This window comes from Macrotis lagotis, chromosome X (assembly GCF_037893015.1).
Source record: "Macrotis lagotis isolate mMagLag1 chromosome X, bilby.v1.9.chrom.fasta, whole genome shotgun sequence".
Lineage (NCBI taxonomy): Eukaryota > Metazoa > Chordata > Mammalia > Peramelemorphia > Peramelidae > Macrotis > Macrotis lagotis.
Window position 1 is genome coordinate 655,356,911 of NC_133666.1, and position 15,423 is coordinate 655,372,333.

At 43.0% G+C, this 15,423-nt stretch overlaps 2 protein-coding genes across 11 annotated transcripts in view; one reads left to right on the top strand and one right to left on the bottom strand.

Annotated features, from left to right (window-relative positions):
• Positions 1-12,593, bottom strand: part of SAXO5 (stabilizer of axonemal microtubules 5) — a 21,583-nt gene extending 8,990 nt beyond the window's left edge. For 4 of the 9 annotated variants that reach the window (XM_074205125.1, XM_074205126.1, XM_074205119.1 and 1 more), the window contains exons 1-3: positions 12,509-12,589; positions 6,195-6,338; positions 860-1,480 (exon numbers count right to left, since the gene is read on the bottom strand). In XM_074205125.1, the coding sequence (XP_074061226.1) occupies positions 860-1,439 (580 nt within the window). In that variant the 5' untranslated portion in view covers positions 1,440-1,480; positions 6,195-6,338; positions 12,509-12,589. Of the gene's footprint in view, positions 1-859; positions 1,481-6,194; positions 6,339-8,512; positions 8,648-11,813; positions 12,314-12,508 lie in introns of those variants that run through there. The other 5 variants (XM_074205121.1, XM_074205120.1, XM_074205123.1 and 2 more) reach the window with 5 other exon arrangements.
• Positions 12,481-15,423, top strand: part of PEX11G (peroxisomal biogenesis factor 11 gamma) — a 20,699-nt gene continuing 17,756 nt past the window's right edge. For both annotated transcript variants that reach the window (XM_074205129.1, XM_074205128.1), the window contains exons 1-2: positions 12,481-12,569; positions 15,109-15,297. In XM_074205129.1, the coding sequence (XP_074061230.1) occupies positions 12,510-12,569; positions 15,109-15,297 (249 nt within the window). In that variant the 5' untranslated portion in view covers positions 12,481-12,509. The remainder of the gene's footprint in view (positions 12,570-15,108; positions 15,298-15,423) is intronic.

A 15,423-nucleotide genomic window follows, 5' to 3' on the forward strand; every position in this document is an offset into this window, starting at 1 on the left:
CAGAAACAGACACAGAGCATAAGAGATGGAAATAAATGGACAGAAAGGGAGACAGAGACTGAAGGAAGAAGATAAAAGACACAGACACAGATGGGAGAAAGGTGGTTAGAGAAAAACAAGAGGCAAAGAAAGAGGAGCACAAAGAAGAGAAGAGAGAGAGAAAAAGAGAGATTGAGAGCTAGAAATAGAAACAGGAGAGACCAGGCCAAAGGGAAAAGAGGTGGGATAGTGAGAAAGATACTCAAGAGACATCATCTATCTTCTTCCATGAATTACAGCAAAAACAGAGTAAAGGAGAATGGGAATCATTAGTTTCATTTTTACAGAAAATGAAGTGTGAAGAGAGAAGTGAGCAGTGAGAAGAATGAGAATTCACTCAAATTCACTAAGCAAGACTGGGTCAAGAATCCAGGTCTCCCAGACCTGGTCTTTCCATTGCAGGTAGGGTGTGAGGTCAAGGTAGGTGGGGGTAGAACAAAGGGGAATCTTCCCTATGATGAAAGACCAGCTTAGATTGTGGTGGTCTGCCCCAGATCCTTTTCCCCAGTCCTGAACTTTCTCCCCTCCTGACTGAAACCTGAGAAAAGGGTTTTAGTTAAGTCAATGGTTTTAGGGAGGGCAATGGTTGGATTTCTAGGGAAAAGGAAGTACTTTAGCTTTACCACTCTTCACCCTCTTCTGATTTCCTGGGGAGTTGGGATGGAAGACACAATGGGGCGGGGAAGCAGGAAGGGAAAGAAGCTGAGACTATTGGTCCTTGATAGCTAAGGCCAGAGCCAAGTGGAAACCAGAGCTCACATAAGGACAGATTATGGATAGGGCTTAGAGCTGGAGCAGAATTAGGGTGGTTCCTCCTTACCCAGGTGCAGGGAAGGAGCCCGGTGCAGGGAGAACTGTTGGTGGGGCACAAAAACCTCACGATTGTGAGACAGAGGGATCCCCAACTTGTCCTTATCTCCGCTGGGGAAGCTGTCTTTATCAAACTTCCTCTGGGCCTCCTTGGTGAAAGGATTGAGAGCTTCCCGTCCTGGGTAGGGGTGCATCTCTTGGCTAGTGGTCTGGAAGACATTGATTCGGGAATCTCCATGCATCTTCAGATTGCTGATCTGCATCATCAAATTGATGCTTGATGGGGAGCTGTGCACGTTATGGACAGGAAACGCTGCATGTGTCTCGCTGTTGATCTCTCGGATCTTCTCCAGGTCCTCATGGAAGAGCCCCTTGCTGGGGCCTGGCATGAAGGGGCTAGCAGTGGAGGTATTCGAGTGGGCAGGAAACCCAATACCAAAAGTAGTCTTCATAGACCCTTTCAGGAGGCGGGGGTCAGGCCCAATTTTGAAGTGGGAAGACTTGAGGAATTCAAGTCTGGGGAGGGGAGAAGGGAGAAGATTTGAAGGCCTTTCAGCCATCCTAGTCTCACAGAATAAGCCAGCTGACATTTTGGGCCCAAGTCAAATTTCAAGAGCTATATGCCACTGTCCTGCCAATGGAAGGAGGGAGCAAAAGATTAGCAATGTTGGATTTCACTAATTCATTTAATCACTCACTCATTTAACACACATTTATTAAAGGGTTACTTCTTGAGGAGGATAGAGGAGGAGGAGGAGGAAGAAGAAGAAGAGGTGCAACATTTTTATTGCTGGGTTGAATCTCTTTCCAAAGATTATTTTACCCTTTTTAGCTTTCTTTGGTGTGCTGTTTTTTTCATTAGAAGATAAGTTCTTTCAGGTCAGAGACTGTCTTTCTACTCTAATTTGTTAACTCAGCTCTTAGGCCAGTATCTGGCATACCACTAATAAATGTTTGAAGTCTACTAGTGCAAAGAATTCTGGGGGGAGATAAAATCTAGTTAAGGCCCTGGTCCCTGCCCTCAAAACTCTTACAGTGTAGTAACTGGTAACTATAATATACAATATTACATACATGTAATACAGAAGCATAAAATCCTATCTAAGGGCTGAGAGGGAAGGTCCTGAATGACCTGTACACCAGGGCAACCCAGCCCAGTTTCCCTGCTGTCCTATCTTCTGGGGGGGAAAAAAAAAGGCTTGATTCAAGCAGATTAACAAACAGGTCTTGGCTAGTGGGAGCAGTCTGAAGGGACTTAGGACTCTAGAGAAACAGGGGAAATCCTTCTTTGGAGTTTTGAGGTTAAAGGACTTTATTTTGTTTGAATAATTGTTTGTTGGATTTAGTTGAACTGAGGTAAAATGCAGCCCCCTTTCCAGGGGTCAGTGGGGCAGCTAGGTGGCAGTGGATAGAACACTGAGCCTAATCAAGAAAATTCATCTTCCTGGGTCCAAATCTTACTGCAAGCATTTATTATCTGTGTGACAAGTCATTTAACCCTTTTTGCTTCAATTTCCTCATCTGTAAAGAGAGATGGAAAAGGAAATGGCAAGTCACTCTGGTACTTTTGCCAAGAAAACCCCAAAACAACAACCCAGGGGTCAGTTATCAGCCAATTGGTGAGGAAGTTAATCATACCCTGAGACTTTGACTTCAAATTCACAGTAACAGAATCAGTCTGGATAGAACCTCAAAGGTCAACTAGTGCCATCCTGATCAGAAATCCCCTCTACCATATCCCTGACAATTGGGCATCCAGTCTCTTATGTCTTTCTTTAAAGACAAGACTCAGGAACCAATTTTTGGCAGGAAGCCTCTCCCAAATTCTCCTTTCCCCTTCCCCTACTGCTGGTATTCTTCTGACATGACTTTGTATATATATATATATACACATATATATGTATATATATATATATATATTTTCATTTGTTGGCTTTCTGTTTATGTTGCATGTGTTGATATATGTTGTAAGAAAGGAATTGTTTCATTCTTTGTACTACCCTCCCTTACAGCTTGTCCCTGGACCGTTCCCAGCATAGAATCTCAATAAATGCTTGTTGATTGATTGAAGACTTCCTATGATGGGACTTTTAACTTCCTCCAGAGGAAATCCATTTCATTTTATAGAATGGCTATGGAAGGAAATTCAGTCCATGTATGAGATCTAAACTTGTCTTGACACACTCCTGTGTGTGTCACTATATAGTAACTCCCTTTCCCCATCTAATCAATGAATTGGTCTTAACCTTTTTGGGTACTTTTTATTAGAGGCATGGAAAAAGGAAGACATGGATTCAAATCCTGTCTCTGCCCACATACCAGACCCAGCACTAGTCATTGGACCTCTCAAGGCCCTAAGAAGTTTCTCTGAGACTAGAAATTTCAGAAAAGAGACCTGCTGATCTACATTAGTAGAAGGAAATTCCTTCTTTGGAAGTTCCCAGTAGGAATGAAATCACAGGTAGAATCCCCATCTGTATTATTTTTTATATCATGAATTACAATTTCAAGAATTGTACCACATATTCTAATTACAGCTTTACTGGTTCCCCTTTCTTTGAGGCATTTGACTCTATAATGGCTCTGTTTCACCTGTGGCCTAGTAGTCCATTTAAAGTTCTCTCTCCTTCAAAGGGAAGGCAAGTACACAAGTAGCATTCTGTATCTTAAACAGTGTGGCCTCTGGCTTTCTTCAATGCAGTCTTACTAAGGCTGCATTAAGAAAAGGAAAGAACTAAGAGTTAGGAGATGATACATTTAGGTCTGGAAATCACATATTAGAAAATACACAATGACCACTTGGGGTGAATGTGAATGGTAGAGGGCCCTGAGTCCACACTATATAGGACTGAAGGAACTAGGAATATTTAAGTTAGAGAAGAGTTGTTTCCAAATATTTCAAGGAAGAGAAATTAGAATAATTCTGTTGGACTTCTGAAGAATGAACTGGAAGAGAACTAAATGAAATTTTGGCCTGAGCTAAAGAAAAAAGTCCAAACAATTGGAACTATCTTTTAGGCTGCCACAGTAGGTTGTGGATTCTTTTTCCCTGAAGTCTTCGCTCTTATTTGGCACCTGGCTGAGGAAATTTTTATTTGGGTGTAGGAAGGACTAGTTTACCATCTATTTCTGAGATTCTTTGACCTTGTTAGGGTCAGGAATATTGTGACTTAGAATTTTGGGCAGCTAAAGTTGCATTCCTGACTTAGGTTTTGATACCACCAATCAATCACATCAAACTCAAATAGATGCGGATTCCTCTAAATCACATACTTGGAAAACCACAAGTTAACATTATCTATATTGTATTCTATTTTTATTGACTTTTGTTGTCCTTATTGTTTAAAGATTTCCCAATTTTTTTTAACCATTTGGGGTTCTTATAGCTTATTTAGTAATCCTGTCATAGATTATTCTAGTTCCATTTTATAGAGAAAAATCCTAGAGGATGATAAAGGTCAGGATTATAGGTCTTGTCATGCTGGACCTGAGACCCTGTCCTGAACCCCGTCCCTGAAAACCTCCTCCCTTTTCAAGATCAAGCACTCACTTCTCCTTCCAACACGGTTGGTTTCAGAGCATGGAGGATAGAGGCTCTGGAATCCCACAAACATATTGATCCAAGAACCCCCCTCACCTGTTATCCACACCTATCACCTCCCTTTTCTATGCCTCCACCATATCACAATGGATCCTTGGCAACCTTTAGCTGTAGCATGAAAGAGCTCAGGACCAGTAAGGAATTCAAGTCTTCAAGCTCAAAACGTCCCCTTTTCAGTTCTGGGTTTTTATCTTCCTCCTTCTGCCCCCTACCCCAACCTCATCTCTGATTCTGTGAAATGTGACTTGCAAAACTGTTAAGTACCTTTGGAATCAGAACTCTTAATATTATTCCCGAGTGCGCAGGCTGGAGAGAGCCCTGGACTGAGGGTCAAAAGCAATGCCTCACCAGGTCAATTTTTTTTTTTTACTTGAGTCACAACTATAACATTCCCTGGCTTCTACAGCTACTGCTCTAATTCTGACACTCTCTTGGATTCTAACTGTAAAATTTGTCTTCCTGCTCATCTCTTCCCCATTCCGGTCCAACCTCTATGGAGCTGCCAGAATGATTTTTCCTATGGGTCTGCCCATGATGTCACCTTTCTAATTCAATAAACCCTGGTGGTTCACTATTTCCTCTAGGATCAAATATAAAGTTCTTTGCTATTTAAATCTCTTTGCATAATAAAAAAAAATAAATGAGTGAACATATAAATAAATCTTCACAAGTCTCCTTCTACCCTTTTAGTCTTTTAATTTGCTTCTCTCCAAAACTCTATAATCCATCTAACTTGACCTACTTACTGAGGTTAAGTGACTTGCCTAGGATCACACAGCTAGTTAGTAAGCATCTGAGGTTAGATCTAAATTCACATCTTCCTGACTCCTGACGCAGGACTCTGTCCCCTGTGGTGACAGATACTTCATTTGAACATTGAGGAAGCTGCTTTATATAGTCTGTAAAATCCCTTTCAATTCAATTCAATAAATATTTATTGGGTACCTACTATGTATAAGTTGGATAGGACTCTGGTTGGAGAGTCAGAGAGACCTAAATTCAAATATGGCCTTAGGCACTTACTGTATGATCCTGGGTAAATTGCTTAGCCTCTGTTTACCTTAGTTTCCTCCTCTGTAAAATAAGGATAATAACAGTACCTACAACCCAGAGATGATGTGGGAATCAAATGAGAACTTGAAAGAGGTAACTATGATGAGATCATAGCCCTGCTATGAGATCTCCCTGATAAGATTATTGTTGTTCATTCACGTCTGACTCTCCATGACCCCATTTAGGGTTTTCTTGGCAAAGATACTGGAAGTTTGCCATTTCCTTCTCCAGCTCATTTTTCAGATGAGGAAATGAGGTAGCCAGGGTGAAGTGACTTGTCCAGAGTCACACAACTAATAAGGAAGAGGACTCTTCCTGACTCTAGGCTACCCAGATGCCCCCTTGACAAGATTATCTTCGTGTTATAATAAAAGGTTTATGATTGATTATTTAAGCTTTTGATCAATTAGATAAGTTCTCCAATCAGTTAGATTAGGTTCATTCAGGTTGATTAGGACATGGTGCTCTGGCACTTTCCTGAGAAGACACAAGGAATTCCACTGATTGGTTTCCAGTAATTAAGGACTGCCTCTGAGATGATTGGCAACTGAGAGTCAGGGAGGGGAAGGGCTTGACTTAAAAGCTTCCCCTCCCACATAGTTTATTAAAATAAGCTGAGACATCACTGTGAGTTTTTGGTTTGGTTCTCCCCCCACCCCATATTCTCTTTCCCTTGTGTTTCCAAACCTGCCTGGTACAAGGTAGAGGAACAGTTAATGGCAGTGGACAGGAGGACCACCTAGCAGGCTGTCTTGAGATTGCCCACAAAACCTGAAGAAGAACTGCCACAAGGACCTTGAGTTTCTGGTCACCTTCTGCCTTTCAGTTTCCTTTTCTGTGTAATAAAGAAGAGACTTTTTGTTCAGTTGTGTCCAACTCTTTCTGACACCACTTAGGATTTTTCTTGGCAAGGATACTGGAGTGGTTTGCCATTTTTCTTTTCCAGCTCATTTCAGCTCATAAAACTGAGACAAACAAGGTTAAGTGACTTGCCCAAGATTATACAGCTAGCATCTGAGGCTGTATTTGAACTCCAGGCTAGGCGCTCTGTCAGCTGCCCTGAGGAAGAGACTAGAACTATTGAAAATGGATGCTGTTCAAGATATAGTAGCTGGGACATTGATAGAATTCCTGCTGAAACATATGAGAATCACAAATATAAGTTTGTATAGAGCCTGAGACAAGAGATCCCAAGTGTAGACTCCTCCAGGATAAGGGGAAACCTTATAGATAAACTCTCAAGGATCAAATTGAGTTCCTAATCTCAAGGTCAAAGGGTTTCTTCCCCAAGTGCAAATGTTCAGGTATTGCCCCACTAAAGAAAGAGAAGGATGTCTGGATGCAATGAGCTTGCTGCTTGGAGAAAAAGAAGAGGATAATCCACATAGGTCTTATATAGCATCTGAAAAAATGCTGGGTTTGTAGTCAGAGGCCCTGGATTCAAATCCTACCTTTTCCACTGTGTAACCTGGGTTTCAGTTTCCTTGTTTGTAAAAGGAAGGGTTTGGACCAGCTGAAAATGAAAGTCTCTTCCCACTAGAAGTCTATGTATATGCTCCAATGAATTATTTAGCCAGGACAAGTGAATCCAAGGTGAAAGAGAGTGGTTGTTAACAGCACCCCAAGGGTGTTTTCCTCTGACGGGGTGGGGTACATAATGGACTCTTTGAGTGCTTTATAAAGTTTCTATGTTTGTTCATGGACTCCTGTGCCTCCTTGGGGTCTTATTCATTTCCTGAAGGGTGAACTAACTCATCTGTAAAATGAGCTGGAGAAGGAAATGGCAAACCACTCCAGTATCTCTGCCAAGAAAAGCCCAAATGGGGTCATGGAGAGTCGGACACAATTGAACAATAAAAAAGGGTGAACTGAAGGCTGTCCAGATCCCATGATCCCCATACCATATACTGTGGTGCCCAGGAGGGAGTTGGGGGCTTTACTACCTATATTAGGGGAAACCTAGAATTATATCTAAGCTTTACTTTAAAGATTTCCCCTTAACAGAAAATCTAGAACTTAGAAACCAGGATACCTAAGCTTGATTCTGGAGATTTTTTCCTAATGTGGGGAGTGGTAAGTCCAGATAGGATCCCAGGAAGGATTTACATTAGCAAGCTTAGTTGGCGTAGAAGAGATCGTTTTCCCTCTAAGGTTTCACACCTTGCCTGGTACTGGAGACCCACTGACTCTTTAACACCCCCACTGAATATGACTGATTGAACCGCAGTTGGGTCTGCCAGAGAGCCAGAGTATCCAAGCAGCCCCTGCTGGGAAGGGAGCCATCAGAGAAACCTGGGGCCCCCTGGAAAGGGGAAACCAGAAGGCAGCAGGTACCTTTCTAGTGAAAGCAGCAAAAGCAGTATCAGCATCATTCCAGAGTGTGATAGAGAGAGGGAGAACAGGAAAGGAGCCCTAAGGCACAGTGGAAAGAATTCCTGGAAGATCAGGGGTCAGAATACCAGGGTGGAATCCTGTCTCTGTCTCAGCCTTACCTGTAAGAACTTGGACAAACCACTAAACCTTTTGGGGTGTTTTGCTTTCTCTATCTGAAAAATATTCAGCTCAGATTAGATGATGGCTAATATCCTTTCCAGATTTAAGTCTATGATCCAAGACTGGAGCAGAGCAAATATCTTTTTAAAAAAAAATGAGGGAAAAGAGAGCAGAATTTACAAACCAGCTATCTCTGTGATAATCTGTTCTGGTATTTTGCCAGGAATTCAAGTCAATCTCCCTTGTCTATTTGTAAACTCTGTTCTCTTCCCTTTTTATTTTGAAAATTGAGGCAAGCATAGGCTGGAGCAGTTTGTCTGGAAAAGGCTTTTGAATAGACTGCAAACTTTAGATGAGTCAGTGGTCAATCAGTCAACCAGAAAAGCTTATTCCATCTTGGGATACATTAAGCTGGGCAAAGCTTCAAGAAATAAGGAGATGATAAGCCTTTCATCATCTGGATCCTCCTCCCCCACCTTTCCAAGCTTTTACGACTTATACTCCTCCCTCACTTACCCTTCTACCCCACTGGCTTTGGCCTCCCAGTGCTTCTTCATACAAGATGTTTCATCTCTCAATCCCAGGATTGGCTATTGCTCAGGTCTAAATGTTCTCCCACCTCATCTCCACTTCCTGGTTTTCTTTTAAGTTCTAGATAAAACCCAACATTTACAGGAGCTTTTTCCTATTACTCTGAATCTTAGTGCCTTCTCTCTCTGTTAATTATTTTCAATGGATCCAGCCTATATCTTGTTTGTATATATATATTTCTTTGTTCATTTCCCCCCCCTTCCTCATTAGACCATGAGCTTCTTAAGAGTAAGGACTATCTTTTTGCCTTTCTTTGTATCCCTAGTGCCCAATGACCAATAGTAGGTGCTTAATAAAAGGTTTTTGACTGACTGCCCATCTGCATTCTGAATTCTGTCCTGCTTAGACCACATCTGAATTCAATTCTGGGAAACACTGGAGTACTGATAAGCTGGAGAATGTCAGAGAGAAGAGTAGCCAAAATGTCAAAGGGCCTTGTCTGAGCCTATGAATACACTGAAAGAGCTGAGCCCGGTTCAACCTGGAAAAGGGAAAGACTCCAGGGAGACACAATAACTAACGCTCTTGAAATGTCTGAAGGTCCATCATAGGGAAGGGTGATTAGATTTGTTCTACTTAGTCCCAAAGGAAACAGGAGCAAATTGATGCTGCAAAGAGACAAAATTAGAATCAGTGTCAGGAAAAGCTCCAGAGCACTCTGAGCTAGGCTAAAGTGGACTAGATTGTCTCAAATCTCTCACCTTCAGGGCAGCTAAGTGAATAGAGCACAAGTCCTAAAGCCAGGAGGACCTGAGTTCAAATCCAGCCTCAGACACTTAATAATTACTTAGCTGTGTGACCTTGGGCAAGTCACTTAACCTCATTGTCTTGCCAAAAAAAGGCAAAAAAAAACCCCCTCTAACTTTCCCAAAGTTCTCCCCCACTTCTGCTCACCCAGTGCCACTGAATTGAAATGGATCAAGTCATATCAATGTCAATTATAAACTGATGGTTTTCTCTTCTCAACTAGGTCCTCACTGCAGCAAGGCAATCCTTTTACACTTTCCAGGATTGGTCCTCTATCCCACTCACTAAAATCCCTTTATAAAACTTTCCTTTCCTCCAATGTTCCATGCTTCTGGGACATGCTAGTCAACAGCTGGTTCTTGAGGGGGGAAAAAATACTGCACTTTTAATTTGAATTTTCATTATTAACATCTAATCCACTACTTTCTTAAGTCTAGTCGCCACAAAATAAATTCAAATCCTGATGTGTAGCTCTCACACTGAAAATTTAACCATCTCTTCTGGGTCAGTAAGAGATATTTGCAGCATACCTCCTCTCTGTGGAGGCCTTCAATAAGCTCTGCAATACTTTTTTTTCCTTCTTCCTCATTTCAGAACAATTTCTTTCTTTACTCAGACTTTGATGAAAAGAGGACTCTTCTCAATAAGGCTGGACCTTGATTTCACTTTCCTTCTCACCTTCTCTAGCAGATTGCCCCTGAATGGGCAATTAACTCTTAAGAGTTAATATTCCTAGTGAAGTCCTCTCAGGGTGAAAATCATTAAAACAAAGACAGACTATTACTCTTAGACTATTCTTAGAAGAAAGAGACCTTGCATTCCAACAAAGCCCATGAGAATCCTCTTGTTTGATGATAAATAGACTGTTCCTAAACCTTGCATTCCAAGACAAGTTACATTATCACTTCAACAAGATAGTTATAATCCTGAAGGTTATTCTCACCATCTGGATAGTGAGGTAATATTTTATGAAAACCTTTCATTCTTTTCTTTGTTGCTGGGGTAGATTTTCACAAGTAGAATGTAATTCTGAAGACTAACCAATGAGTTGACAGAGAGGGATGATAGGAAGGAGGAAGGGATCGAGTTAGGCCATATAATCTTGCTTGACTGTTAATTGAAGGCAGCTCCTTGGTCTTCACTGCCTTTGTGAGACTTGGAGTGTGCCCTTTTCTGGAGAAAAGCCAAAATAAACTTTTTTTTTGTTCAGAGGAGTATCTATATTTTTTAAGTGGATTTTTATCCTACACACCCCACTGTTACTACCCACTTCTAATGTTTAATTTCTCTTTCTCCTGGTTCTTTCTCTGCAACTCACAAACATGCCCCAATCTCTCCTATCCTTAAAAAAAAAAAATCCCAATCATTTCACTAGATTCTATTATCATTTCTAGTTATGGTATTACATCTCTCCTCCCTTTCCCAGACAAACACCCTGATACCTTAGCCACACTTAGGACATGTTTTCTACCTCTCCCTCTCTACCATCTTTCAGCTGAATCAGTCCCTTCCAAAGCAGCCCATCCTAAGGACCTTTTTCCAATCTTCAGTCTTCTTGACCTCTCTGCTACATTTGGGTCTGTTGAATTCATTAGCTTCCTGGATATTCTACTATGAGTTTTTGCAACCCTTCTGGTTCTCCTCCTCCAGATTGCCCATTGCTGCCCAGTCATCTTTGCTGGACCATTGCCATGTTCAGACTCTTTAACTCAAGGTGTATCCCCAAGATTCTGTTCTGGAAATTCTTCTCCCTTGATCTCATTAGCTTCCCTAGGTTCAATTGTCATCTTTATTTTTCTCATTATGCCAATGAGGGAAGGGGGACAAATAAGACTGTGATTTGCCCAGGATCACACAGTATCTGAAGACTAGATTTGAACCCAGGATTTCCTGATTTCAGGCTCAGTTTTCTACCCACAGCACCACCCAGCTGGATAACACAAATGATGGTTTGGTTTATTTATTTATTTTTTTTAGGTTTTTGCAAGGCAATGGGGTTAAGTGGCTTGCCCAAGGCCACACAGGACGAGCTCGCATTTGAACCCAGGTCCTCCTGACTTCAGGACTGGCACTCTATACACCGGGCCACCTAGCTACCCCAACCTGGGTGATGGGGACCAAACCGCTCCCCCTTTTTTTGAGCCTCAGTTGCCTCAGAGGCTGTCAAACCAAAGACAAGCTATGTCTTCTGAAGTCTCTTCCAGTTTTCCACTCTCTGATCCTTTGATCTATGAAATGCTGATAATGACTGTTTTTCGGGCGGGCTTGGGAACGGGGCTGGGAATCCATAGTGAGATAATGATGTATGTGAAGCACTCTGTAAATGATTTCATCTCTCTTAATGAGGCTTGGCCTGCCCCGACTAGGCCTGCCATTCCTCCCTTGGCAGAGAGGAAACTCTTTAGGAGGCCCGAGGGCTAAGGAGCCGCAGGCCCCTCCCCGGGTTTGCAGCCTCATTTCACCTTACTTCTCTAATTACCCTCTCAGTTTCGGCCACACAAGGCTGCCATCTGTTCCCCGTCTGCGCATCCTAGCCAGGGCCGACACTTGCACCCAAGTCCGCGATGTTTTCCCTCCTCGTCTCTCTGCCTCTTAATTAACGTCCCTAAGCGTCTCTCCTGGCCCTGACACCTCCTCCCCAAGCCATTTCCTCAAGTTCTCGGTCGTCGGTGCCCGTCGGTGCCGGCCCCGTCTGCACCTTCAGTTGTGTTGGCTTCGTCTGGGGGTTCCCGTAGCCGGGGCAGAAGCTGTCCCGGCCCTCTGCCACGCAAGTCTGGCAAAAGTAAATATTAGTAACGCCTGCTTTGCCTTGACTGAATCACACGGGGCGATGACGACGACTGCCACCACGGGCGGGGGGTTGGTATCTTGTTTATAGTCGTGGGAAGTGGGTATCGTTACGGAGCAGGGCATTTCGTGGGCCTCCTTCTCCCCATCTGGAGGCCGGCCTGGCCCGAGCCACAGCCCTCCCTCCCCGGCCCGCGCCGGCCCCGCCCCGCCCACCGCGACCTTTAACCCTAACGTAGGAGGCTAAAGCGGCGCGGCCCCGGAACTGCGGCCCGAAAAGGACACGGGGCGGGGCTTTGGGGAAAGACCCGGATGAGCCCCGCCCCCCGCCGCGAGCGCGAGCGCGCGGCGCGCTGACGTCACCCCTGCCCAGCCCGGAAGTGTTACCATGGCGGCGCTGAGCGGCCTGGTGTCTTCGCTGGAGTCCTATAGAGGCCGCGACCGCTTGGTGAGGCCCGGGCTCGGAGGCGGGGGAGAGGGCCTGGGCCGCGGGCCGCTCGCCGCGCCCTCCTCCTCCTCGGGCCTGAGGGCCAGCCCGGCCGGACCGTGGGCCCCGGAGCCCCGGGTCCGCGAGCCGGGTCCGAGCCGCCAGTGAAGGCTGGCGTCCCCGCGGTCCTGCCCCCGAGGCCTCTGGGAGCAGAAAAGAGTGGGGTCCCCCTGCCCTCCCCCCAGCCCTGGGGAGAAGAGCCAGACAGCACCTGCCCGGGCCCCCAGACTGGACCCGGGGCGGCCGAGCATTGCCGCCTCTCCAGCCTCAGTTTCCTCACCTGTCAAATGGTGTTGGACTCACTAATGGGTTTTTTAAACTAATTTAACTAATGGATTTTAATTACTTTGAGGATAACTACTTCCACCTAGTTTTTTTTTTTTTTAATAATAGTATGGTTTTAAAATTTTATTTAAAAACCTTTTGGGGCAACTAGGTGGTGCAGTGGATAGAGCCCCAGCCCTGGAGTCAGGAGGACCTGGGTTCAAATGAGGCCTCAGACACTTAATAATGACCTAGACCCCAATGCCTTGCAAAAATAACAATAATAATAATAATAATAATAATAATAATAATAAATAAAAACAAGTCAAGAGGGATCCTGACACAGAAAAAGCTAAGAGCTCCTACACTAGATGGTCTCTGGTCTCTTCCGCTTCCAGGGTTCAATGATCACAAGCTTAGAATTGCAAGGAATCTTGGAGGCTATTTGGTCCAACTAACTCATTTTATTAGATGAGGCAGAGGAGACTCAGAGAAGAAAGTGACCTCAAACTTGCAACTATATTTTAAGTGGGGAATTAAGGGTTTGTGTCTAGGACTTCTGGATCCAGTTCCAACCTGCTTTCCATCATTGTCATTCAGCTCTAGACTCTGAAACTCAGTATTTCAGTGACCTTGACTTAATCACTTCTCTGGGCCTCAATTTCCTCATCTGTAAAATGAACGGATAAGAAGAAATTATTTCCAACATCCTTCTGAATTCTAAATCTATGATCCTATGATTAGACAATCCTAAGTTTTCTTGTGGCTCTACAAATCTCTATTCAAAAGAAGGCTGATGAGGGCCATGATATGTATCTACTGATTGCCAGACTTGAATCCAAGCCTTCAGGGTTCTGAAGCTCTTGTCATTCTATATGACTAGACAAACCACTTAATTTTTCAGTTCCTTAGACAATTCTCTGTTTTTTTAAGCTGTGGAGGTAAGAGACCTGCATTGGTAGAGGGTACTCACATGAGAGTTTCCATGAAATCACAAGTCCAATCTGTCCCTGATCCTATATGCAGAGCCCATACTCCAAGGCAGTATGTAAGACACAAGATAAAGCACAGGCTGCTACTTTCATGGACTGTGCCATCTCAGTAGGTGACCAGGCTATGATCTAAACTAAATTTATTTTTTTGCTAAAACATCAATGATCCTTGTCTTAAATTTAATGTTATAAAATAGTGGTTTTTGATTTAAAAATCAGTAGCCTTCTCTTCAGAAGCTTGAAGCTTGATTAGAATTCATGTCTCCTGGGTTCCTGGTCAGGGCTCAGTCCTACATAAAGTGCTCCCAATATTTGCTAACTTAAAGCTTTAGCAAAGGCCTAGTTGGGTTTTTTTTGATTTTCTATAATTTTGTAGCAGTGAAGGAGATACTATAGGCAAAGGTAACAAGACTCCATCTTGCTGTAATCATTTTGGAGAACTGTGATGCACTTGAGTGACAGTTATATTTATTTGTCAAAAGAATGCTAGAAAAAAAATGCTAGACTATTACTGTATGTAGCCTGAGAAAATCCAAAATGTTTACCATCTATTTCTTGACCATTTATAAGGGTGATATGTTATACAAATTACTACAAGGTGCTTTTTTTTGTTTCTCTACTTCCTTTGTATCCTCCCCATCTTCTAGATAAGTGAGTGTACAGATATCTTCTGGTTGATACTTATCAAGTAACACTGAAGTAGTTCTTTCTCTTGGGAGTTGGTTTCAAATTCATATCTCCAATGTTTTCTGAGCCACCTGAGTCACACTTTTCAGTTTCCAGCAACATATGAACTGATGTATGTTGCTTTAACCTCAGATACAATTCCATCATTTTGAATTTCTACTTTTTAAACTTTAAGTCCATTATTAGTTCAGGATTGTCACCCATTACCAGTGGCAGCTAGAGGTTTTTAATCTCATGATAGGCATGAATGATCATATCTGAAAAGTGAATTTTCAATTTCATTATAATTATAATCAACATTATAACAATTATTCAATATATATTATATAATTTAGCAAATATGATGTGCCCAGCACTATGTTAGCCACTCTGGTGGACAGAAATTAAATACTGTATAAAAATGGTCTTTGTCGTCTGGTTGAGGACAGAAGACCAACATATATTATGTAGCTGAAAATTAAGATAGTTACTAAAAGTGATGGTTGACTACGACAAATTGATGCAGACATAAATCAATGCCCTGCTTTCTCATGCTTCCTGCCTCTGCTTTGCTACAGATTAGGACTTTGGGCTATGGCTGTCAGTTGATTGGCGGGCTCTTGGCTGAGCAATCTTCTGTGAAGTCTGAAGTAGGGAAGAGGCTTCTGGTGATATCTACCCAGCTCAGCCACTGCCGGACTGTCCTGCGGTTGTTTGATGACCTGGCCATGCTTGCATACAGCAAGCAGTATGGCCTGGGTGCTAAGGTAACCACATCAGAACTATTCTGTAGAAACATGTTTTAGATTTGACCTAAGTATCAAGAGAGGCTACATAAAACCAATCTTGGTGCTTACAAGAGCTTGTAATGTTGCATGCTTCTTTGGGAGAAG